The sequence below is a fragment of the Neoarius graeffei genome, chromosome 26, assembly GCF_027579695.1.
Source record: "Neoarius graeffei isolate fNeoGra1 chromosome 26, fNeoGra1.pri, whole genome shotgun sequence".
NCBI classification, from domain to species: Eukaryota; Metazoa; Chordata; class Actinopteri; order Siluriformes; family Ariidae; genus Neoarius; species Neoarius graeffei.
In genome coordinates this window covers 29,492,404-29,520,038 of record NC_083594.1, presented here as the reverse complement: position 1 = coordinate 29,520,038, position 27,635 = coordinate 29,492,404, and the positions used below count along the sequence as shown (strand labels likewise).

Here is a 27,635-nt window from a genome sequence, read left to right as displayed (position 1 = left end):
GATGATGCAATGTTATAATTATGCTTCATTGATTCTGGGAAAATCTGCATGTAAGGTGGCCAGAAACCATTTTCTGAATTTGAACTTCGATACTACAAGGACTTTGCTCGGCATCCATTGACGCGAGTCTTCCAATCATCTCTGGTGGCCATAGCAATTTGGAGTTCATCATATGTGAGCCCAGTATCCTCAAGTAATTGGTCAATCTATATTTTTGCAGGTCTTCCTCTGGCACATCTCCCATGAGGTGGTTGCCACAAGAGCACATCAGCTACAAGTTCCTCTTTGCTGCACCAACAACAGCCTGTGAATCTCAGTCTATATTTTTGGATGGTTTCTGAGATTTGGGGAAGTTCTCCATAAAGTTCTTTATTTGTGATGTGTTATTTCCAAGATATGTTGAGTGCAGACTTGGATACAAATTCATAGAATATGTTTCAATACTTCAGTATTTACCATAACCCAATACTGTTATAATGGGCCTTTACTTATTCTGACCAGATGTGTAGAAATTCCCAGAATGTGGATCAAAACTTGGGTATTTACCATAACCCAGTACTGTTGTGATGGGCCTTTGCTTATTCCGACCAGCTCTACAGCCACGTTGAAATGAAAAAGATTGCTGGTATTTTGAAATTAAGTTCTTCCAGATAGCAGAATCCAATCATGGCACTCGAGGAAGTGCTGCAAGAATGCTCCATAAACACAAAACTCGGGTTTAAAAACAACAACAACAACAACAACAACAAAAGCTTCAAGCGCCTAAAAGTTTAAAAAGCAATAAAAACATCGCAGTCAGTGAGGCGCCAAACAACTTCCGGTTTCAGCCAATCCCTTGACAGCAGCGCAACGCATTAAATTATGTAGATACAAATCAAAACAGCTATAGTCTGGAGAAGGCCTGATGTTTTCTCTTCAGATGGAGAAATAACCAATTCTGTAAATGTTTGTATGTTTGAGCGCAGGCAGCACAGTGGTATAGTAGTTAGCACTGTCGCCTCACAGCAAGAAGGTTCTGGGTTCAAGCCCAGTGGCTGACGAGGGCCTTTCTGTGTGGAGTTTGCATGTTCTTCCCGTGTCTGCATGGGTTTCCTCCAGATGCTACGGTTTCCCCCACAGTCCAAAGACATGCAAGTTTGGCTAATTAATGGCTCTAAATTGACTAGTGTGAATGGTTGTTTGTCTATGTGTTAGCCCTGCGATCACCTGGCAACTTGTCCAGGGTGTACCCTGCCTCTCACCCACAGTCAACTGGGATAGGCTCCAGCTTGCCTGCGACCCTGCACAGGATCAGCAGTTATGGATAATGGATGTTTGAAAGCGGAGATATATCGGTCCGTCTTTGAATTGGGTAGCAAAAGTCATCTAAGAGGTGAAGCATGAAAAGCAGTTTACAGTTGTTAAGGAGGGTCCAGCAAAGAGCCGCTGATGAGGTGTCAAATATTTTAGGGCTGCTACAACAATCAAAGGTGAGCCTGACTGAGAAATATATCCTGTCTCTCCATTTAGCCAAATAAATGCCAATGTGAATTCATGACTTGAATGAGACTCTTGATGCTTTGAGCTTTGCCAGTATGAGAAGCAGATAAATCTATCAGGCATTTTTTCCCCCTCTTCTTTTTTCCCCCCTCTCCTCCCAAAATATTTACAGGGAGATATACCTATAGGGTTAATGCAAGTCATCACATTGAGTAGTTGGGTGATGACGTTATCGTTCTGCAACGCAGGAGCTGGCCCTGCAGCTAAATCGGGAGCATGGAGGATGTAAATAAACCTGCTGTTGCCAGGAAATGCAAACTTGTAGAGGGAGCCAAACTGGAACTCCAGAATCTAAGCCCTGGAGTCATGGTGGCAAGTGACGCTGGACAAGGCTAACAAGGAGGAGTTATTTGGGTCCGCAGGTGCAGCTGCTGGGCTTAGACTCACGCTTTCTTGGGTGGCGAAGCGACCAGAGCTAGGACCGCGCGGAGGTGCGAGCAGTGTTTGCAGCGGCTTCCCTGGGAGCAGAGGAGCTGAAAAAAATCTGCTGCTAGTGAACTTGATGCAGATGCCCCCCGCGACAATGCAAGTAGTTGCAAAATGAAACTCTTGCAAAATGGCTTGCAGAGGAAGCAGCAAAGGTAAGCAGATTAAAGCAGCATAAATAAGGCACTCTACGTGATGCATGTGCCAAAATTCTTTAGTTTTCAAGCATGGCAAATGCCTCTGTAGTAATCCCCGCTGAGGGTGGAGCACAGAAGCACGGCAGGCGAGAGTTCGTGTTTACACACACGCACTTTATTGAGCTTTTCAGCTTTCTTTCTTTCTTTCTTTTACTCACTCACTCACACAAGTGCTGTGGTTGGGGAGACATTCTTCTCTCCTCTCCCCCTCCCTTTATACTCCATCCCTGCAACAAACACACCCACACCACACAAATTGGCATCAGGTGTAATGACCTAGCCACTTACCTTCCCCAACCCCGCCCTCCATTCACAGACTGCTGCTTGGCCACGCCCCTGCTGCCACATACCCCCACCGCCTGACTCAGGCCGGGCAGCAGTCCGGCCTGAAGCTGACTCCCCCCCCCCCCCCCAAGACGGGACAGGAAGTCCGCCACCACCATCTGTGCCCCCGGCCTGTGGATCACCTCGAACTTAAATGGCTGGAGAGCGAGATACCAATGGGTGATCCGCGCATTGGCATCCTTCATGCGGTGGAGCCACTGGAGGGGCGTGTGGGCCGAACAGAGAGTGAAAGGGTGCCCCAGCAGGTAGTATCGGAGGGCGAGGACCGCCCACTTGATGGCGAGACACTCCTTTTCAATTGTGCTGTACTTGCTTTCGTGCACCGACAGCTTTCGGCTGATGTACAGCACCGAGCGCTCCTCACCCTCCACCTCCTGGGACAAAACGGCCCCCAGCCCCCTGTCCGATGCATCAGTCTGCAAAATAAAGGTGAGAGAGAAGTCAGGGGAGTGTAAAAGTGGCCCCCCACACAGTGCAGCTTTTACCTCCGAGAAGGCCTGTTGGCATTGCTCCGTCCACTGGACCGGATCTGGAGCCCCCTTTTTAGTGAGGTCGGTTAGCGGGCTGGTGACGTCCGAATAGTTCGGTAGAAACCTACGATAATAGCCAGCCAGCCCCAAGAACTGCCTCACCTCCTTTTTGGTCTTGGGACTTGGGCAGGCCGCAATCGCTGCCGTCTTGTTAATTTGGGGACGCACCTGCCCATGACCCAAGAGGAACCCCAGATACCGTACTTCCACTCGCCCAATCGCACACTTTTTCGGATTAGCTGTGAGGCCCGCTCGCCTCAGCGACTTTAGAACAGCCCTTAGGTGTTCCAAGTGCTGCAGCCAATCATGACTGTAGATTATGTCGTCTAGATAGGCGGCCGCGTAGGCAGCATGAGGGTGGAGGACCCTGTCCATAAGCCACTGGAACGTAGCGGGCGCCCCAAACAACCCAAAGGGGAGCGTGACAAATTGGTGTAAACCAAATGGTGTGGAAAAGGCCGTTTTCTCTCAGGATAGAGGAGTCAAGGGGATCTGCCAATATCCCTTGGTTAGATTCAATGTCGAATAAAAGCGAGCAGCACCTAACCGATCAAGCAACTCATCAATGTGAGGCATTGGGTACGCGTCAAATTTAGACACCGCGTTGACCTTTCTATAGTCCACACAGAACCGGACCGACCCATCAGTCTTGGGAACCAGGACCACTGGGCTGCTCCAGTCACTGTGGGACTCCTTGATTATGCCCATTTCGAGCATGGCCTTGAGTTCATCCCGAACCACCTTTTTCTTGTGTTCGGGCAAGCGGTAAGGGCGGCTACGCACTACCACCCCCGCGGGCGTTTCTATGTGGTGTTCTATGAGGTGGGTACGACCCGGAAGGGGCGAGAACACGTCGGAAAATTCCTTCTGCAACTTGGCTACCTCCGTGAGTTGGGTCGGCAAGAGGTGGTCTCCACAAGGGACCGGAGTGGTCTGTGATGTTATCCTTTTTACCTTCGGCCCCAGCTCCGCCTTCTCTGGGACTACCGACGCCAATGCCACGGGGACCCCTCATTCCAGCGTTTTAAAAGGTTGAGGTGGTAGACTTGCAGTGCCCCGCCCCTATCCGATCGCTTTACCTCATAGTCGACGTCCCCGACTCGCCGTGTGACCTCGAAGGGCCCTTGCCACTTGGCGACTAATTTAGAACTCGACGTGGGCAATAATACGAGTACTTTTTCTCCTGGCGTGAATTCTCTAAGGCGCGTGCCCCTGTCATACAGCCGGCTTTGACATTCTTGTGCCTGCCGTAAATTCTCCTGGGTTAATTGCGTGAGGGTGTGGAGTTTTGCGCGCATATCAAGAACGTACTGGATTTCATTTTTACTCTGTGAAGGTCCCTCCTCCCAATTTTCCCGCAGCACATCCAGAATGCCACGTGGCTTACGCCCATATAATAATTCGAAAGGAGAAAACCCTGTGGAGACTTGCGGGACCTCTCGTACTGCGAACAACAAGGGTTCGAGCCACTTATCCCAATTATGCGCATCTTCACTAACGAATTTCCGGATTATGTTTTTGAGTGTCTGGTTGAATCACTCTACTAATCCATCTATTTGTGGGTGATATACACTGGTGCGGATTGACTTAATCCTCAGTAACCCATACAACTCGCACAGAGTGTGTGACATAAACGAGGTGCCTTGGTCTGTCAGGATTTCTTTCGGAATCCCGACCCGAGTGATGACGCGGAAGAGCGCTTCCGCAATACTGCGTGCTGAGATATTGCGGAGAGGTACTGCCTCCGGATATTGCGTTGCATAGTCCACTAGAACTAAAATAAAGCGATATCCCCGTGCTGACCGATCTAATGGCCCGACAAGATCCATCCCAATTCGCTCAAACGGGGTCTCGATTAGAGGAAGAGTGCGCAACGGCGCTTTTGGAGTGGCCGCGGGATTTACTAATTGGCATTCATGGCACGCCGCACACCACCGACGGACATCCCCGCGAATCCCTGGTCAATAGAACCGGGCCATTATTCGGGCTAGTGTTTTGTCTTGCCCCTAGTGTCCAGCCATGGGATTAAAGTGAGCCGCATGGAATACGAGTTCCCTACGGCTCTTTGGGATTAACAACTGGGTTACTCGTTCCTTGGTTTGAGTGTCCTGCGTCACTCGGTACAATCTATCTTTAATAATGGCAAAATAGGGGAAGGTTGGTGCCACGCTTGGCTGAAGAGTTTGACCATCGATTACTCTCACTTGGTCAAACGAATGCCGCAGAGTCTCGTCTCACAACTGCTCTAGCGGGAAATCCCCAAGAGAATCCCTGAGAGAGGGAGGAGGAGCGGGGTGCTCCTCACTCTGACGCGGTGTTGACGCAGACGGCTCTGTGACAGCTTCTCCAGCCAATGCCACACCAGGATCTTCCCGTGACCTACTAGGGCAGGACCCACTGTGTGTTAAATACTCCATTAATTCTTTAAATCCCAGCCAATCAGTACCCAAGATCAACGAGTGGGTAAGACGAGGATTAACCGCCGCCTTCATTTTATGCGTTTGGCCCCGGAATAGAACATGGACAGACACTAGAGGGTAATGGTGAACATCCCCGTGCACACACAACACTTTCACTGCTTGTGCTCCCCCCAATACCTCACCTTGGACCAGGCGTTGGTGAAATTGAGGTCTGATTGCAACCGGAATCCACCAAAGCGTGATATGTATCCCCTTGAATACTCACCGGTACGCGATACGTTCCGGCCCGATCGGGGGCGGTTTCTGGCGCGTCGGGGATCCGGATGACATCCCCCACCTCCCTTGCGGGGCTCTGATTCTGGAGACGCTCCAATTCCCCGCCGTGCCAGCACTCCGGCCCAGGCTTTCCCTCTGCACTGGTGTTATGGGTGTCACTCACCTGAGGGGGAGACAACACAGACACAGAAGAGGGAGATGGGAGGACACCACGGGTGCGACGGGCCGGCTGGGGAGGAGCCAGCCGGCGCCTTCGTGGCAGGGGAACGGGGTGGGGAGGGGGACCAGAGACAGGAGAGAAGAGAAGCGAGGGGAGGCGCCTCGTCTGCCTGCCGTCAGAGCTGCCTCCAGATGGTCCTCCGCCAGCTCGATGGCTCGTTCCAGCAACGCTGGGCGGTGACACTGGACCCATTCCGCCGTTCCTTCCGTAAGTTGAGAGATAAACTGCTCCAGTGCCACCAGATCGATGATCTCCTCGGCGTCGCGGTCTTCTGCCCTCAGCCACCGCCGGCAGGCATCCTGGAGTTGCTGGCCGAATGCAAACAGCCGGCCGACCTCCTCCAGTGTCAGCGTCCGGAAGCGCTGAGGGTGTTGCTCTGGGGAGTGGCCGAGCCGCTGCAGGATGGCTTTCCTCAGGTCCTCATAGACCAGCCGGCTGTCAGCAGGGAGCTGCTGCTCTGCGAGCTGCGCCTCGCCAGTTAGGAGCGGGAGGAGGCGCGCCACGCGCTGCTCCAGCAGCCACCCCCATGCCTCGGCTGTTTGCTCAAAGAGAGCAAGGAACGCTTCCAGATCATCCTGCGGTCCCATCTTTGTGAGGGTGGCGGCAGCGGCGGCCCTGCTGACGTGAGCCAGTGCTGGAACGCCTGGCGATCTTCCTGCTGGGCCAGCATCAAGGCTTCGAAGCGCTGCTGCTGCTCCTTCCGGAGGGTGAGCAGCTCTTGATGCTGGGTTTGCTGGGCGGTAGCGAGGGCAAGGATGAGCTCTTTGAACGGGGAGGACTCCATGGGGCGGTTCCCTTCTGTGCGTCCCAGGTTTCAGCACCACTGCAGTAATCCCTGATGAGGGTGGAGCACAGAAGCACGGCAGGCGAGAGTTCGTGTTTACACACACGCACTTTATTGAGCTTTTCAGCTTTCTTTCTTTCTTTTACTCACTCACTCACTCACTCACACAAGTGCTGTGGTCGGGGAGACATTCTTCTCTCCTCTCCCCCTCCCTTTATACTCCATCCCTGCAACAAACACACCCACACACACCACACAAATTGACATCAGGTGTAATGACCTAGCCACTTACCTTCGCCCTCCATTCACAGACTGCTGCTTGGCCACGCCCCTGCTGCCACAGGCTCCAAAACAAGTGAATGCACTAAAAATACTACGAATTAAAAACACTCCAAAAACAACAGGGCTTTACCTTCATCTGGTGCTCAGGTCCCAATAATAATAATAATAATAATAATTAAAGCCGCAAGCGGCCTCGACGGGCCCTCGCGCCAGCGGCCAAGGGGGGCGGGGGCATGCGTCCCCGCGAAATACCTTCCACAGCTTCTTCGGCAAGAGACATTACTCCCACAATGGCGACAAACCACAGAAATGGACACACGGCAACAATAGGGTCTCGCACTGAACGGTGCTCGGGGGGCGCTATAGAGGCCCTGAGGCCGGCCTGGATCTGGGCTTCTGGTTCTCAGTAGCGGTGGCAGTCTAAGAAAAAGGAGCCAAATTTCGTGCGTTGTCGACCATGGCAAGCGCCCCAATAAGGGTCTTGTAAAGAGTTTGCTGGCCAAGTTTGACAAATCAGAAGCTGCAATATCAGTTTTGCCATAACCAGCACCCCCAGGGGCGAAAGTGCACAAAATTTGGCGTATATGTCAGGTGAGCTATGAAGAGTTTGCGTATGAAGTTTGATGACAATTGAGTAAATAGAAGATGAGATATAGATTTTTGAAGAATAAATTTTTTGGTTTTTCCCATGTCAGTAGGTGGCACTATGCTGTACATGAGCGATTATGAGTTGGAAAAATAAGTGTCTACAACAGCAACGTACTTTCACAAGGTAGTGGTGTGAAAGAAAAGCATTATGGAATTATTTACCAAAAACCCGTTTTGGAGCAATTGCGTCGGCCAAAAACAGCGCCCCCCATGGACGAAAATTCCCAAAATGTGGTATACATGACATGGGAGGTAGGAAGAGGGTGGCCGTGAAGTTTGACCAAATTTGAGGAAAGATTGGATTTTCTGCCCAAAAATAGCGCCCCCAGTGGCGAAAGTGCACAAAATTTGGCCTATATGTCAGGTGAGCTATGAAGAGTTTGCGTATGAAGTTTGATGACAATTGAGTAAATAGAAGATGAGATATAGATTTTTGAAGAATACATTTTTTGGTTTTTCCCATGTCAGTAGGTGGCGCTATGCTGTACATGAGCGATGATGAGTTGGAAAAATAAGTGTCTACAACAGCAACGTACTATCACAAGGTAGTGGTGTGAAGGAAAAGCATTATGGAATTATTTACCAAAAACCCGTTTTGGAGCAATTGCGTCGGCCAAAAACAGCGCCCCCCATGGACGAAAATTTCCAAAACGTGGTATACATGACATGGGAGGTAGTAAGAGGGTGGCCGTGAAGTTTGACCAAATTTGAGGAAAGATTGGAATTTCTGCCCAAAAATAGCACCCCCAGTGGCGACATATAACTGAAATTGGTTAACATGTCAGAAGCCCAATGAGTGATTTGCGTGTGAAGTATGAGCAGGTTTGAGCAATCAGAAGATTTGTTATGAATTTTTAAGCATGTAAAATTTTGCATCAAAAATTGATTGACGTATAACTTCTGAACGGTTTATCCTACGTGAAACGTATTTAGTAACTTTTGTCAGCCATGTCTGTAGATGATGTGTATCAATTTTGGTGACATTCCTATGAACGGTCTAGGAGGAGTTGCGCCGTCTTCGTGGCCATGCATTTCGCACAAAAGTGAAATTACCTCACTTCCTGTTGGCCGTGGCTAATGGATTGGCATTACATTTTTGTCCGGCTTAGTGAGATACATATGCGTACCAAATGGCATGCCACTACTACAAACTACAAGGCACCCAGGCACCTAAATGCGGGAGGCCAAAATCACAATGACTTAGGGGGCGCTATAGAGGCCCTGAGCCCCGGCCAAGTTTGGGCTTCTGGGTCTGAGTAGCGGTGGCAATTCTCGGAACTGGTGCCAAATTTCGTGCGTTTTCGCCCATGGCAAGCGCCCCGAAAATGGCCCAACAGCGGAGAAAAATAAAGAAGAAGAAGAAGACGGAAGAAGAAGAAGAAGAAGAGTGAACTCTTACAAGAACGTGAACTCTTACAAGAACAATAGGGCCTTCGCCCATAGGGCTCGGGCCCTAATAACAACAACAACAACAACAACAACAACAACCCAAAAACAGGGGGGTCCCTGCACTTTTGGGGCTCGGGCTCAAATAAATTGAGAATAAAAATATTTAAGTTATCTGTATGGAGGGAATAAGGCCCTATGCACCTCATATGCTTGGGCCTTAAGTAACTAAGAAAACCCAATTCTTTGTGTGCATGGGAGAGAGAAGGAGAGTGTCTGTGTGTCAGCCCTAGAGATTGCATGTCCATGTGAACTCATGGAACTACACTCATCGGTCACTTTAGTAGGTACACCCATACACCTGTTTTATGTGGTCATCTAAAATCAGTCAATCCCTTGACAGCAGTGCAATGCATAAAATCATGCAGATACAAAATCAAGAGCTTCAGTTAATGTTCACTTCAAACATCAGAGTGGGAAAAATCATGATCTCTATGACTTTCACTGTGACATGGGTGTTGATACCAGATGGACTGGTTTGAGTATTTCAGAAACTGCTGATATTCTGGAGTTTTCAAACAGTCTTTAGAGTTTACACAGAATGGTGAGGAAAAACAACACTGAGTGAGCGACAGTTCTGTGTTTAGAAAAATATTGTTGATAAGAGAGGTCAGAGGAAAATGGCCAGATTGGTTTGAGCAGCCAGGAAGGATATAGCAACTCATAGCAACTCTTTACAACCATGGTGAGCAGAAAAGCATCTCAGCATGCAACAGCAGAAGACCACATTGGGTTCCACTCCTGCCAGCCAAGAACAGGAATCTTAGAATCAAGAACAATTTCCTATTAAAGTGGCTGGTGAGTGGATATTACCATGTTTGATGGACAACTATGCCTCCTGTTAGGTACAACAGAAAGACAACACCTAACAGCAAACAGCCAATCCTTGTGTGTGCATGCGTTTTGTGGACCATATTATTAATGGACCCTGACTGAATGAGTGGCAATGCAGTGGACCAAGTTTGTTTCATACATACTAGCATTTCATGAGCTGATCTGATTAATTAAATTCCTGGTGCAGTTCAGTTGGCATTTGTAACTTGTGATGGTCCGACCATTAAATAGCATTGAAAAACAAAAAGTAACTCACATAAAAAAGTACATTGCTGAGTGAAATTTTTATTTTCTACCAATGTGAAAATGTGACTGTTGTGAGCCGTCCTTGCTTTGTGGTCCCGTTGTGTCATACAAGCTCAGGGAGATGCGAGACTTTTTAGTGGCCACATCAAGCAGTAATTGTTTGAGGGAAAACAAACAATGGTTGGTGGATCCTTTTTCATGCATTTGTACTACCGTTTGAAAGTACTTTAGTGAAAGGTTGCCCCCTACCTGTGGATGCATGGGCTATAAACATTTCTGGGCAGGTTACAACTAGAAAAACATCTGGGAAGTCATGTAGTAGTAGAAAGCTACTTGTGCTTATTAATGAAAGGCTGCCCCTTCTCCATTTTAGATTAACTCCATAAAGAGATTATCTAAAATACATAGCTACCACTATTTTCACAAGAAACCCACACTTTGGAAATAATACTGTTTCTCTACTGAAGCTGTTTGGAAGCTTAATAGAAATATACAAACAAATGAAAGAAATCCTTGGTCACGGTCATCATGTTGCATGGTCTTTCCTTAATTTTCAAACATTTATACGGACGAGTTCAGAGAAACGTTTTTATAGTTAAAACAATAGACTAATGCTGGTTGTACTGTGGAAATCAATTAGACTCACATCAGACACCAGGTTTAAAAGAAATGTTAACAGAACATTAAAATGCATACTTGACAAACAAAAACAAAAGCATGAAAGGGATTTTCCATCTTCCTTACTAACCTCTGTGTCCTGGCAGTTGCTGTTCCACCATGGGTTAAGATGACTGACACGAGCACTAAGAGTGGTGCTAACAGTATAACGTGCCTCTCCATCATACTGAGAAATCCCATTATCCACAGCATCCACTTCCTCCACAAAGTTCTCATACATCTGAAAGAAAAATATCAGCACATTAACAACATAAGTTTATTTTTTTTGCGGCCCCAGTTTCCATCAAATCGTACGCTCTGGCTTGCGAGCGGTCCGGAATCCTACAATAAGGGACCCCGGTTACGGACCTTTGGCGACTCACTCGTTCACATCGTACATAGTAGCAATTTATCAACGTTTATTTTCGCATTTCTCAGGATAATAGCATTAATTTTACAGCATGGATAGCGATAATGACAGTGTTCACAGCGAAAGCAAGTTTTACTACCCTGATGAAGACAAAATAAAAGAATACATTTCAGGAGAAAGCCAAAAACCTGTAACTGTTGCTAACACCGAGCAAATCCAGCAATTTATTGAGGAACAAAGGGCAGAAAAAAACAAGAGAGACAACCTACGACCTCAATGTCTTTGGGAAGTTCTGTCGAAACCTAAATGAAGGTCAAAAGGTGGAAGACATACCTGGCGAAGAACTAAACATGTTGCTGTGCAACTTTTTCATGTCCACAGCAAAGAAAAATGACTAGGTGTACGAGCAGTCCTCGCTCACATCTTGTAGCAGGTTTGTTCTAAATATGGTTTCCCTTTCGGGCGCTCTCATTTTCTGTTAGAATTTGGTAAAGAAAAGAAATAGATACGTTATTTACAAGCTTAGTAGGCAGCACGGTGGTGTAGTGCTTAGCGCTGTCGCCTCACAGCAAGAAGGTCCGGGTTCGAGCCCCGTGGCCGGCGAGGGCCTTTCTGTGTGGAGTTTGCATGTTCTCCCCGTGTCCGCGTGGGTTTCCTCCCGGTGCTCCGGTTTCCCCCACAGTCCAAAGACATGCAGGTTAGGTTAACTGGTGACTCTAAATTGACCGTAGGTGTGAATGTGAGTGTGAATGGTTGTCTGCGTCTATGTGTCAGCCCTGTGATGACCTCGCGACTTGTCCAGGGTGAACCCTGCCTTTCGCCCGTAGTCAGCTGGGATAGGCTCCAGCTTGCCTGCGACCCTGTAGAAGGATAAAGCGGCTAGAGATAATGAGATGAGATGAGATTTACAAGCTTAAGGTCAGTCCGTATCGTGAAATACCATGATCTTGGCCTTGAAAATACTGACCTCAGCCCAGAAGCCTTGGTCAGTATTTTCAAGGCCGGGGTCACGGTATATAAATAATTTCTATTGAACAATAACAAAAAGATAGCCTCTCAGGAATAACTGGAAATTCCAAAATTTTGGAAACGAAGATATTCTGGAACTGTAATATACTCAATATTTCAACGTGGCTAGTTTTGATGTTATTCAGGTGTATTGCATGCAACATGTTTAGATATTTTTCATCTGTCATTAGTAATAGTTTTACTTGGCAGGAGTTCATACCCATTTGCATTCTGACTGAGAAGACTGTAGCATTAGAGGTGCTCATCCAGATGTTAGAGAGGACCAGGAAGAGGAGCAAAGATTCAGTACAAGAAATTCTGTGTGCTTTAAGCAAAGACAGTGAACCCATGACTCCAGCATTACACAGATGGGTGACAACTAGTTACAAAGCCAAGGCCATCAAATGCTCTGGCCCTATCCCAATGTGCTTTGCCAAATGTAGCTTACTGCAGGTTATGGTTACTGAACTGGACGTCCACGTGCTTTGAAAACAGTTTGGGCTATAGAGGATGTGCAGTTACGTGACCCGCACGTGTGTACTCCGCCATATTGGACGGCATCAGGATTGTTTACCTTGTGCGAGCGTAATGGGTCCAGGGAGTAATCCCCAAGAAAATTCGGAAAATACCTCATCTACATCGCGCGATTACTTGTCTAAGTTTGTTCAGCATCTTGAAGGTGACGTGAGGCAGCGTTACATGGAAAAGTGTTCCAGGTTGGGGATTGCAGATCCGTACAACTTGCCGCAATCCTTGTTCAGGGAAATTCGGAGCTGCGGTGCCGGCGATTTGCCCGATCTGGCCTACCACGACATTTACAATTTTCTTGTTAATCGTGAATCGTGTTACACTGGCAAAGCCCTCAAAGCTTACAAGAGCCTGGAAGCTTATAAATATTTTGTTGCGGGATGGGCATCCCAACTATACCTCTGGAAGGTTCCGAAGAAGGAAGTCTACTTGATAACCTCACGGGTAAGTGGCATTAAAACGTTTATCATAAAAAGACTATGCAGGACGTTTTATCGTAGGAATGTTCGAAATCTAAACTCTAAAGTATGAGAAGAAAACAGTAAATCAGAAAGCTGCGCACATTTGCGCAGCTTCCGCGAAAACATGCACAGCTTTCTGATTTACTGTTTTCTTCTCATACTTCCTGTTTCATGGACTGTAACGGCATTTGCTTATTTAGTAATTTTAATACAGAATTTACTCTGATGAAATTATTCAGACACTCCAAAGCCCCCCCTAAAAAAAAAATTGGATCTGCACGATTCAGCCGTGAAAAAGGCACGCCGTTTGCATCCCTGTTTAAACTCATAGATTAACCGACTTTAACTGGCTAATGAGCTTGGTGGTCGGTCAAGATTTTTTTTTAGTTTTCGCCATCCCTACTATGAATTGGCCTTTCAAAGGCATATATGAGCCAAAAAGATAAAACATTGTCATAGACTAGGCCAGGGTAGTAGGGCTAGGCATAGCCATTTTAAACGTTAGAGATCAAGCGGACTGACGGCCACAAACACTGTACTGTCTAGTTTCTAAGTATGCAGTTATCATTCAATCCGAAAATCAACTTAACAGATGTACTAGGAGTATTGAATTAGAAGATTACACCTACCTGATATGAAGTGTTCACTACAAATTCGGCTGGTAGAACTGGGGTTCCAGTTTTCTCTTCGCACAGCGGACACCCATTTTGCGCGTCTCTCCTCGTCTGCGGGGAATCTATAAAATGACAGGCCCTCCTTTTGGCCCTGTCTATTGGTACAACCAAATGCTGAACAAGATATAACCATTCTTGAAAGATCTACTCCCACACACTTGATAATTAGAACGGGTTCGTCTAAGTTCTATGCGCGGCCTTGCCGTCCAAGATGGCAGATAAACAAATATCACGTGACCTCGTAACGTCACGTGCACGCTCTCTATACAGATAACTAGGCTACATTTAAGGACAAGTCTGGCCTTTTAAGGCAATATCCACCCCACTCTGGAAGGTGATGTTCTCATTTCCTGTAGTATAGCTCAGTCTTAGAACATGCCTAGTTAAATCGGTAACAATACAGAGCTGGCAGGAGACAAAAAGGCTAACCTGATGATCTGCTCACTGCCTTGAGGCGTTACTCTGATTCCACTACCTTGAGACTGTATCTAGTCCTGAAGTTTAAAAAAGGCAAAAAAAAATCTCAAGTAGTTTGTTTTACTAATCAACAATTAGTTCATACTAAATGTTAAGCCAGCAGCAAGAGCCGATTAAAATTAAGAGGTTGGTAATGTCAAACTTTTCATTTTTGCTGATGGTCCCTTCCATTTTAGTGACTCTGAGGATCTAGCCATTTCTATCCACAGTGATCGCTTAGGTACTTGTTCAATTCCTTGTTATTTTGTGACTGGATTACTGCAACTCACTCCTGGCAGGTCTTCCTGCATGCTATATGACTTTTGCAATTGATTCAGAATTCCTCTATAAGACTGCAGCTGTTTTCAATCTCCCCAAGTTTTCCCACATCACCCTGACACCACATCCCCTCCAAGTGCCTCTGCCCAACTCAGATTTCAAGCACTGATGCTTGTCTTCAAAGCCAAAAACAGACCAGCCCCCATCAACCTAAAGGTGTTTCTCACACCCTGCCCTGTACTGCATTCCATTTGAGCCTCAAAGCATAAGCATACTTCAAGGTACAAAGAATACATGCATCAAAACTCTTCTCTGTACTGGCACCCAGGTGGTGTATCCATCCATCCATTAACTGTAGCCGCTTATCCTGTTCTACAGAGTTGCAGGCAAGCTGGAGCCTTTCCCAGCTGCGAGAGGCAGGGTACACCCTAGACAAGTCGCCAGGTTATTGCAGGGCTGACACAGAGACAAACAACCATTTGCGCACTCAGTTACACCTACGGTCAATTTAGAGCCACCCATTAACTTAACCTGCATGTCTTTGGACTGTGGGGGAAACCGAAGCACCCAGAGGAAACCCACACAGACACGGGGAGAACATGCAAACTCCACACAGAGAGACCCTTGCCAGCCGCCGGGCTCGAACCCAGGACCTTCTTGCTGTGAGCCGACAGTGCTAACCAATACACCACCATCCCTGCTTTCACTCAATGGAAAATGTATCCTATTCTTAACCATTGGGTGACACTGGGCATAACAACCTGTGTCCCCCCGTCTGTCCCTCTTCATGGAGTTGCATGTCGATCCTGAGATGCCACTGTTGCTGACCTGAAGAGCACTGTCTACTCTTCAGACCTGCCTTATCCATCCTGATGCCCTACATCTGGCTCGAGTCTCATCACATTGTTCATGTGGAGGATGGCCCTATATGAACAGTTGAAAGTCACACTTGGAAGATGGCTCTGGACACTTAGTTTCGTTATGATGGCTGAGGACTACAACTGCCATAATAACTTTAGGACTGCAGTTGACATGAACAGTTTTGCACTCAAGTTTCCATCAATGAACAGTTGATAACTTCAACAAAATAGATTTCATACTAAAACTATATTGAATTTCCTGGTTACACAGTTGTACTTTGTGACTATATAGGACACTGTTACAGAAGCAAGTTATTTATAAATCATGCTACCACCCAAATGAGGATGGGTTGCCTTTTTTAAATTTTACTGGCCAACTCCAAATCCTTACTATCTCACAGTCCTCCAATTTTTGTTAATATTGTGTGCGCTTGTTAAACCTGCTCCTGTTGTCAGAAATCTGTGTCCTCCTTAAACATGAGTTGGATCCAACATGTCTTTTCAGGTCTAGACCCATCTCAAATCTTCCCTTTCTAGCTAAAATGATGGAAAGAGTGGTAGCTATGCAACACCATACTTTTTTTAATGAAAAAACACGAAGTCCTTTCAGCCTGACTTCCATACACATCACAGCACTAAGACAGCTGTTCTGCATGTTGGTAATGATCTCTGCCAATCTGCTGATTGTGGTTCTTTCAACATTCTCCTCCTTCTTAACATAAGTGTTGCTTTTGACACCATTAACGACAGTATACTCATTTCCATCACTGACATAGCCCTTCAATGATTCAGGTCGTATCTTACAGACAGACAACAGTTTATCAGACTAGGCTCACACAAGTCCACCACCTCTTCTGTTAAGTGTGGGGTCCCTCAGGGATCAGTTCTTGGGCCTCTTCTCTTTTTAATCTACATCCTACCTTTTGATTGTATTATCTGTAACCATAGTCTTCAATTTCACTGCTATACAGATGATTCAGCTATATCTGTATAGTCTGTAGACTCAACCACAGACTCCCCTCCCAGTACACCAACTATCTCAGATTTAAAGCTTTGGTTGCAGAAAAACTCTCGTTAAAACACTGATAAAAACTGATGTCCTACTGGTTGGTCCCAAATCCCCACTATCTGAATCATCCAACATTTCTATTCGTTTTGATGGTGTGCTTGTTAAGCCTGCTCCTGTTGTCAGAAATCTTGGAGTACTATTTGATCCATCAGTCAATTTTGACTTTCATATTAAGTCACTCACCAAACTTGCATTCTTTCACCTCTGTAACCTTGCCAGTCTCCGTCCCCTTCTGACAAGCGATGTACAAATTCTGGTTCATGCTTTATGTCTCATTTAGAGTATTTTAATTCACTCTTTCTAGGCCTTCCTGCAAAGTCTTTACAAAATATATTCAGAATTTTGCAGTTATAGTTCTAACTATAACAATAAAGAATCTATCCCAATAAATTTCTCCAACAAACCTCCAAAAACAACAAGGAAGGAGGTATTCTTGCTGAAAGTTGCCAAATTTCTTTATTTTTATTCTATACAATGAAAAACAGGCTCTACCAAAACTTGTGCTCACATCACCCCCCATTCTTTCTTGGCTACACTGGCTACTGGTTCTGTCCTGTATTAAATTTAAAATCTTGTTCGTCACTTTCAAAACCCTGAATAATCTTGCACCGATCTACCTTAGGGAACTGCTGACCCCTACACCCCCTCTTGCTCACTAAGGCCTAGCAACAACTGACTTCTTGTCCCATGCACCAGACTTTCCACCAGGTCTTTCAGTACCATTGCCCCAAACTCTGGAATTCTCTTCCTCAATCTCTCAAGGACTGCTCTTCTTTCTCTACTTTCAAATATCAATTGAAGACGCATCTTTTCCATGAACATACCCCTTCCTCTTTCACTGCTAATCCTTTTTTCCCTTTCCACCTCTAAAGTGACCTTGGGATTGTGAAAAGCACTAGAGATTTAACTTACTATTACTGCTACTCGGCCCATCATTAAATTTTGATTTACATATCAAGTCCCTCACCAAAATTTCATTCTTTCATCTCTGCCCATTTATGACTAGCAATGATGCACAAACTCTGGCTCATGGTTTCATTATGTCCTGATTAGACTACTGTAATTCCCTCATCATCAGCTTCCCAGCTAAGTCTTTACAAAAGCTACAGTAAATTAAAAACTCTACAGCTTCTCACCCATACCAAATACTCTACTCACATCACCCATCCTTTCCTTACCATCCCAACATTTTATGATTTGGGGTTGAACCAGCGTTTCTCTGTGCTCCCCTCAAGTACCACCACATCAATGTCCTTTTTAAGTCTCTATAAGTAACTATTAATTGGATAAAATGTGATGCATTATAAATGGCAGCTCTTTGACTTTCTTTGTCAAAAAAAAAACACTTGTGGCAATAGCCAAACTCTATCCCAATAAATTTCTCCAACAAACCTCCAAAAACAACAAGGAAGGAGGTATTCTTGCTGAAAGTTGCCAAATTTCTTTATTTTTATTCTATACAATGAAAAACAGGCTCTACCAAAACTTGTTTCAGATACATCAAGCAATATGGGATGATTACTATAAGATAAACTTTATTCATCCCTCAGTGGGGAAATTTACAAATGTATATACCTTAATCCTTTAAAGGAGTGAAACAGTACCTGAGAGAAGAATGTCAAAATCAATCAAGAATTCCTTAGGAGGAATAGACCCCTTGTACATAACATCATGCACCATGTGATAATTTCTCCTGGGGGACAACCAGACACCGTCTTTCCTGTAAGCAAGTCTTAATCTAGCTAAAATATGGTTCATTTTTGCACTGTTTTTAGTTGTTCCAATTGTTCAAATAGAGAAAAAGGTAAAAGGGTATTACCGTCTCCCTGGAACTTTGTATTGAACTTCAGATTGAGGCTTAGGAACTTGACTTGGGCATTTCTTTAGAAAGGAAATATCTCTGATCCGGGAGTAGGAGATTTTTTTCACAGCAGTAGGAAGAACCCAGTATGCCTTTTTATCTATAATGGTCAGTGAATTCCTTTGTTTCACTCCAGCTTCAATAGCCCACAACAATGATGCTATGTGAGAACAGCGCTCTCCAAGGCCCATCATACACTCGCAGCATGTGGCCACGATATTGCCAATTTTTTTTTTTACTGGCAATCCATGGAGTTAAATGTTTTTCGGTCATTCTTTGCGAGTGGTTAACCTGGAATAGAATATAGGTTGTATTCAGTCACGTGACTTTTGCTTTCAAGTTTACTTTCTTTCAAGATGGCGCCACAAGAGTGGCAGCTAGTTGCAGTAGCTCCGAGCGTGTTTATGTGTTTTGGTATGTTTTTGTACTTTTTTCGTGTTTCTTTCTGCACTAGTCTCAGTCGGAAGTGTGCACCTCGGGATGTACTACTTGAGACTGCATTTGTATTTTTCTCTTTCTTTCTGGGGCTAGTTAAATCGGCATCAGCGGACCCTTTTAGCCACGGCTCCATTGTTTATACTCGGGAGCAGCTGTTAGCACTGCGCAACACAAAGGTACTCCCCGTGGAAAGACCGGTGATCCCCGCGGAATTAAGGAGGAGAAGGGGATGCAGAGCTGGAATGAAGTGCCGGGAGAAGAAAAGGCGGTATAAACCATGTATACCGTCTGTCATCATGGGAAACGTAAGATCTCTCCCTAATAAGATGGATGAGCTAACGGCGCTAACCAGGCTGCAGAGGGAGTACCGGGAGTGTAGCCTTATGTGCTTCACAGAGACTTGGCTGAATGAACTCTCCACTGGACTCACATGTCACTCTGGACGGATTTCAACTCGTGAGAGCGGACAGGAAAGCCAAGGAGAGCGGTAAGAGGAAAAGAGGGGGTATAGCGATGTTTGTGAATGACACATGGTGTAACCCGGGACACATCTAGGTAAAGGAGCAGTATTGCAATAAAAACATTAAACTGCTAGCGGTTAGCATTCGGCCATATTACCTCCTGAGGGAATTCTCGCACCCCCCCGCTGGGCCGTTCTGACCACAATCTGGTTCACTTGTCCCCTACATACATACCTATGGTGAATAAACAACCACCCACCAAGAGGTATGTAAGGAGCTGGTCTGAGGAGACCAGTATGGCACTGAGGGACTGCTTTGACACCACGGACTGGGATGTGTTGTCTGAACCTCACGGGGATGACATTGATAGCCTGACAACCTGCATCACGGATTACATTAATTTCTGTGTTGAAAACACGGTGCCAGTCAGGAAGGTACGGTGTTTTCCCACCAATAAACCCTGGGTGACCTCTGAACTAAAAGCCCTATTAAATGAGAAGAAGAGGGTTTATAAATCTGGCAACAAGGAGGAGATGAGGAGAGTGCAGAGGGAGCTGAAGAGGGGGATAAGGAGAGGCAAGGACAGCTACAGGAGGAAGCTGGAGGAGCACCTCAAGGGGAGCAACACTGGAGAGGTATGGAGAGGCCTGAAAACCATCTCTGGCCACACAAAGGACAGTGGGAGGGGCCCTGTATCTGGGGGCCAAGACTGGGAAAATGAGTTGAATCTCTTTTTCAACAGATTTGACTGTGCCACCCCACCCTCCCCCACTCACCATAGTCCTGACCGGTCTGTGATCTCACTCCCCCCCCCCATAATACCTCTGACACCAACAGCTCCCTCCTCACACCACATCACCCCCCTCCGATCCCTGCCAGACCAATCCACACACTCCACCCCCGACCTCACTCTACAGGACTCACACCTCGGCTACACCCCTTGCCTCTCCATAACAGCTGATCAGGTGTTGAAGGAGCTGAGGAGGATCAAGACAAGGAAAGCTGCTGGCCCTGATGGTATCAACTCCAGACTGTTTAAAGACTGTGCAGATCAGCTCTGTGGGATTCTTCTGTACATTTTCAACCTGAGCCTCAGTCTGGAGAAAGTTCCACTTCTGTGGAAAACATCATGTGTGGTTCCAGTTCCCAAGACTGCGCACCCCAGGGAGCTCAACCACTTTCGGCCAGTAGCTTTAACGTCTCACCTGATGAAGATCATGGAGAGGATTGTTCTCTCCCACCTCCGACACCTGGTGAACAGCGAGATGGACCGCCTGCAGTTTGCATATCGACGGGGGATTGGTGTGGATGACGCTGTCATTTACCTGCTACACCGGTCACTTCTGCACCTGGAGGGCACTGGGAGCACTGTGAGAATCATGTTCTTTGACTTCTCCAGTGCTTTCAATACAATCCAGCCATCACTGCTTAGGGGGAAGCTGGAGGGAGCTGGTGTCGACTGCCACCTGGCTGCATGGATCATCGACTACCTCATTAACAGACCGCAGTATGTGAGGCTCCGCGATTGTGTGTCTGATGTGGTAGTCTGCAGCACAGGGGCTCCACAGGGTACAGTGCTCTCTCCTTTCCTCTTTACACATCTGACTTTAGCTACAACACGGACAGCTGCCACCTCCAGAAGTTCTCAGATGATACAGCCATCGTTGGACATGTGTCAGAGGGGGACGATCTGGAGTACAGAGAGGTCATCACCAACTTTGTCGCCTGGTGCGAACTGAACCACCTGCGCATCAACGCCAGCAAGACAAAGGAGATGGTGATCGATTTCAGAAGGACGGTTCCTCAAATTGCACCAGTGAACATCCAGGGTTTGGACATTGAGATCGTGGAGGAGTACAAATACCTGGGTGTTCACCTCAACAACGAACTGGACTGGACTAACAACACAGATGTCCTGTACAAGAAGGGCCAAAGTCGTCTCCACCTCTTAAGACTGAGGTCTTTTGGTGTGTGCAGGACACTGCTTAGGACTTTTTATGACTCTGTGGTAGCATCAGCGATTTTCTACGCTGTGGTCTGCTGGGGCTGTGGAAGTTCAGAGAGGGACATGAAGAAACTTAAACTGGTCAGAAGGGCTGGCTCAGTCTTGGACTGTCCTCTGGACTCCATTGAGGAGGTGAGTGAGAGGAGGATGTTAACCAAGCTGACCTCAATCATGAATAACTGAACCACCTCTCACCCCCTATATGAGGCTGTGGGGGCTTTAAGCAGCTCTTTTAGTAGTAGACTGCTACACCCACGGTGTAAGAAGGAGAGGTACCGCAGGTCATTCATACCTACTGCTGTCAGACTGTATAACACCCACAACTTGTAACGTAGCACCAATAACCTGCTTGTTGTTTAATTTGCACTACTTCGCCACTACTACCTCTGCCATCTCTCATCGATGCAATTATTATGTGCAATAATATAGGCCCTAAACTATTTTTATGCATACTTATATATATATATATATATATATATATAAAAATATAAATATAAATAAAAGTTATATATATATATATATATATATATATGCAGAGTCTACCTGTAATGTGCAATTTTTCTATACTTTTTCACGGTAGATAATGCAAATAGCCCTCTGTATTTAATCCTTTGTTTGTCTAATTTTTATTTCAGTTTTATTTGTTCTGTGTTTGACATTTTCTTGCTACTGTAACACGTGAATTTCCCCGATGTGGGATGAATAAAGTGAATCTAATCTTAATCTAATCTACTTCCAGTGAATGAAGGCAGTGGTCAGGCAAACCAATCTGGCTGTCATTAAGCAAAGAGCTCAGGAAACTGTGACTATTTTCACAGTTTAGAGGCCAATCCAGTCGAGATACCTTCAGAAAGTTGCTCTTTGCAATGGGATAGATTCTTACACGCTAATAAAATAAGGATTTTTCCGGGGGGTGCTAGAGCGAGCATGACAGACTAGACGTGCCTAGGTGAGGCTCCGCTCCGATAAATCGAGTTTATCATAAAAACACCATCTTTTGACCAAAGACAGTACAGTAAGCTTGTAAATTCGTACGGGACGTTCTTAAAGATGCCACCAAAGAAGCAAACGGCGAAGAAAACCGAAGAAGCAGCTTCGGAATCTTATGAAAGTGACCTGCTAACTGAGCTAACAGCTAGTCCCTCACAAGAAAGTGCAGCTATTCTCTCTGCTATAAACGAAATGAGTAAGCAAATGGTCGAGAGATTTAACTCCCTGAAAGAGTCTCTGCAAGCCAGTCAAACTACATTGGCAGAACATGCGTCCCGTCTCTCTGCAGTGGAGGTAATGGCCAGCGACCACGATCACAGGTTAGCTGCGCTCGAGCTACAGGCTAAACGCCTGGGGGATGCTAACAAAACTTTACAAGACAAAGTTGTGGACCTTGAGGCACGCTCCAGGTGTCAAAACAAAGATAATAGGCCTGCCTGAAAATGCTGAGTCTGGTCGCCCGGTTGAGTTTGTGGCAAGTTTATTGAAAATCTGTTTGGAAAAGAACATTTTCCGAAGCACATTGAGGTTGACTGTGCACACAGGCTGGGTGGACAGCTTGCTAACGGCGTTAATCGAGTCTGACCCCGTGTGCTGATAGCCAAGATACACAGCTACCGCATCAAGGAGCTCATCATGAGGCTTGCAGTACAACAATCCCCTCTGATGTACCAAGGTCAGCGCATCCATATCTTTCCGGATTTCCCGGCTGAGATTATGAAACAGCGTCAACTCTTTGAAGACACCAGGAAAAGATTCGAGTCTGCTGGTCTTCGCACGGGATTCATTTACCCTGCTCACCTGAGTGTTACCCACGGCAACGTTACCTCAACATTCAACACCCCAGAGGAGGCGGAGGTGTTCGCAGATAATCTTGCCACGTGAAGATGTCCCAGGAGTGACTGTGAGGGTTGGTCACCATGAGCAAACTGAGATATCTAATGCTTATAATATCAGATGTTCGCAGACAATCTCGCCACGTTAAGATGTCCCAGGAGAGACTGTGATGGTTGGTCACCATGATATTCCTTTTCTGACTGTTCATTTCACAATGATTGCCTTACACATCTACTTCTATTGTTTCAGTGTGAGTGTTTCACTTATATATGTGCTTTATATCAGAGGGGAAGCAAGATGTTAGGTTGCTTTTAGCGTTTTCACAGCTTAGTGCCAGGCTAAGCCCAGTTGGAGTTCCCCCTTCAACAATATGTTTAACCAGGGTTTTTTCCTACTTTGTTTGGGAAAGTGGGATTGGGGGGAGGGGGAGGTTTTGTACACATTCGGTACACCTTTATGTTTTTGTTTTCTTGTGTTTTTGTCTGAGGCTTTCTGTGTGTCCACTATTCGAGTAATAACTGTCACAATATGTCATGTTACCAGTAAATAGTAGTCGAAGTAAGGGGGTTACTATGGTTAGCTGGAATGTAAAGGGATTAGGACATCCTATTAAACGAGCAAAGGTTTTCACTCATTTAAGATCTTTATCCTCCGACTTAATGTTTTTACAGAGAACTCATATGACCGTCTGAGCAGTCTCGTTTAAAAGGATAGTTCGGGATTTTTGACATGAATCTGTATCGCATCCCCATCAATAGTGTCGTGCAAACACACTGACTTACCCCTGACAGCATCCTGTGAGTCCAGTTCTTGTCCAGACGAAAGTAGTCCGGCAAGTTTGTTGGGGTCACGAAAGTAAAACGTTTTTCGTCTCAAAACAGTATGTGTTCAAAAGAATGATATATTTGCATCACAAAACCGTTGCCAAATAAAAAGTCAGACCTCGAAATCGCTTGGCACTATTTTCTCTCCCGTCTTATCACTGCGCGCTGCCGCCAGGTGACAGCCACGGCTGTTTCATTCATTGTTTACTAGTGATGGGAATTTCGGCTCTTTTTCGGGAGCCGGCTCTTTTGGCTCTTCTTACTATAAGCAGCCGGCTCTTTCGGCTCCCAAACAGCTCCTGAGATTTTATTTTTGATTTAAAGGAATACACCGGCGGCACGGTGGTGTAGTGGTTAGCGCTGTCGCCTCACAGCAAGAAGGTCCTGGGTTCGAGCCCCGGGGCCGGCGAGGGCCTTTCTGTGTGGAGTTTGCATGTTCTCCCCGTGTCCGCGTGGGTTTCCTCCGGGTGCTCCGGTTTCCCCCACAGTCCAAAGACATGCAGGTTAGGTTAACTGGTGACTCTAAATTGACCGTAGGTGTGAATGGTTGTCTGTGTCTATGTGTCAGCCCTGTGATGACCTGGCGACTTGTCCAGGGTGTACCCCGCCTTTCGCCCGTAGTCAGCTGGGATAGGCTCCAGCTTGCCTGCGACCCTGTAGAAGGATAAAGCGGCTAGAGATAATGAGATGAGATGAGGAATACACCACCCCCAGATGAAATTGAGTCAGTCCCTGCAGTCCCTAGAGTTGGATGAGTGAGCCAAAGCGTTTTGTAGCCGACCCAGCCATTGTCCTGATCTATAAACGCCCAGGTTAGCTTAGCTTAGCGTAGTCGCTGTAATCCGGCATGTCCAGCTAGCATTGTCGTTGCAAAAGTGAATTAAATAAATCAAGATTTTTTATAATTATTTCTCATGACTTGTACATTCACATCGAGTACACATATCAATGCAAATTAACACGAAGGGATTTACTAGACCAATTTATATCTGGAACTATTTTCAGCCACAGCACAGGCAAAGCACCACTGCAGGCGCAAAGACACCGTGCAGCGCCTGAAAACGGGTGCGCAGCGCCTGAAAACGGGTGCACAGCGCCTGAAAACCCGTTTTCAGGCGCTGCGCGGTGTCTTTGTGCCTTCCTTTTCCTACCTATTCCTTTAATTGCTGCAATTAACTAGTTAATTCTGATTCTATTTCTCCTCTCAGTTATAATCTGTCCTGCTTTTGAAAAGATCCTCTCTGGGGGGACAGATGCTGCCACTATACACATCCTCCGTGCCATCACATGTGTAAGCCGTGGATAGAGTGCAGCCTTGGTCTCCCACCAGCTTAGTGGGTCTGCGTTTCGCTGTCACCTGGCGGCAGCGCGCAGTGATAAGAAGGGAGAGAAAATAGTGCCAAGCGATTTCGAGGTCTGACTTTTTATTTGGCAACGGTTTTGTGATGCAAATATATCACTCTTTTGAACACGTACTGTTTTGAGACGAAAAACGTTTTACTTTCGTGACCCCAACAAACTTGCCGGACTACTTTCGTCTGGACCAAAACTGGACAAGAACTGGACTCACAGGATGCTGTCAGGGGTAAGTCAGTGTGTTTGCACGACACTATTGATGGGGATGCCATACAGATTCATGTCAAAAATCCCGAACTATCCCTTTAAGGTGCAACTGGGCAGGACATATTTTTCAATCTACATTTTCTAGCAAGGCACGAGGGGTAGCCATTATAATTAAAAAGAATATACCTTTTCAACATGTAAAAACTATCAGTGATGATGGTGGCAGATTTCTAATTGTAACTGGACAACTTTACTCTATGCATGTCACTCTGGTTAATATCTATGGTCCAAATGTTGATGATGCAGGCTTCTTCTGTAAAATATTTGATAAACTGCCAGATCTCTCAAATACTAATTTGATTATTGCTGGAGACTTTAATACGATTTTAGACTGGCATCTGGACAGATCTTCAAAAAAACAATCAAGTCCTTCAAATGCATCAGTCACTTTAAACAATCTAATCTCCTCATCCAACATTGTAGACATTTGGCGACTGCAACACCCAACAGATAGAGAGTATTCCTCTTTTTCCAATTTGCATAACTCATATTCATGAATTGACTTTTTTCTATTAGACTCTAAGCTCCTATCAAATGTGCTGGACACCAAATACCATAACATTGTCATCTCAGATCATGCTCCAGTTAGTGTTAACTTAGACTTTAACCAACAAAAACTGCAAACGACTTGGAGGCTCCGTCCTTATTTAATTAATGATGCAGATTTCTGTAAATACTTGTCAGGTAAAATTGACGAATTCCTAGAAACGACCGACACCTCTGATACTTCAGATTCAAACTTGTGGGAAAAGTAGTCATGAGGGGTCATACTATTTCTTACGAGGCATCATTAAAAAAAATCAAGAAACTCAAGATTGGTTGAAATAGATAGCAAGTTATCTCAACTGGAGACACAATATAAACAAAAGTAACAATAATCAAATACTGCAGGAAATTATTAATCTTAAATATGAGTACAATACAATCTTAACAAAACAAGTCAGTGACCAACTGTCCCGTCTGCAGACACGTTATTTTGAACTTGGAGACAAACCACACGCTGCTAGCCCGTCAATTTAGGGGGCAGCAAAATAGTAGGGCTATACTTAGAATTAGATCTGGTGCTGGAGATATACTCACCCACCCAAAACCAATAAATAAGCATTTTGTGGAGTTTTATCAAGATTTATACAAGTCAAAAGCAAGGGGTGATGTGGATTCTTGGCTTAAAAATGTTCCCCTTCCTAAACTAGATGATGCCTCACGGGAGGCTTTGGTAACTATCCAATCTTTTACTAATGGAAAGGCCCCTGGGCCAGACGGTTTTGGACTAGAGTTCTATAAAAAATTTTCTCGGCAGATATCTCCACTTCTGCTCAGGATGCTGTCCCACTCCACTGAGATAGGAAAACTACCAACATCATTATATAATGCGGACATTGCTCTCATACTTAAACCGGATAGAGATGACACAAACCCAGCCTCTTACCATCCAATTTCTATGCTCAATATGGATTTTAAGATTTTTACTAAAATATTAGCCAACAGACTAAACCAGTATATTTAATCCCTTATTCACAAAGACCAGACAGGGTTTATTCCAAACAGATATTCCTTTTTCAATACAAGATGACTAATAATGTAATTTGTAATCATGTATTACAAATGTGCTAAAAGTTCAAAACAGGCCATTTTATGTTTAGACGCCAAAAAGGCATTTGACCAGGTGGAGTGTGGGTACCTGTTTGGAGTGATGGAATCATTTGGTCTGGGAGGCACTTTTGTCTCCTGGATACAGATGGCCTACCTTAATCCAACTGCTTCTATTGTCACTAATCAAAACAGATCACATCCCTTTCCGCTCGAGAGGGGCACCCGTCAGGGGTGTCCCCCCTCACCATTACCTTTTTGCACTAGCCATTGAGCCACTGGCAATTAGTATAAGGGAAAATAAGCTCATTAAACCTATCATTATTGATGGCATTAGTCACAAAATATCACTCTACGCAGATGACATTGCTATTTTTTTTGACAGACCTCAAACAATCTGTCCAGTATTTGCTCGATCTGATAAATGAGTTTGGTATGGTTTCGGGATACA

At 45.6% G+C, this 27,635-nt stretch overlaps 1 protein-coding gene across 1 annotated transcript in view; it reads right to left on the bottom strand.

The window, feature by feature from the left end:
• Nucleotides 1-27,635, bottom strand: part of myg1 (myg1 exonuclease) — a 213,705-nt gene that overhangs the window by 121,190 nt on the left and 64,880 nt on the right. The window contains exon 4 of the mRNA XM_060910257.1: nucleotides 10,942-11,091. Coding sequence (XP_060766240.1) covers nucleotides 10,942-11,091 — 150 coding nt within the window. The remainder of the gene's footprint in view (nucleotides 1-10,941; nucleotides 11,092-27,635) is intronic.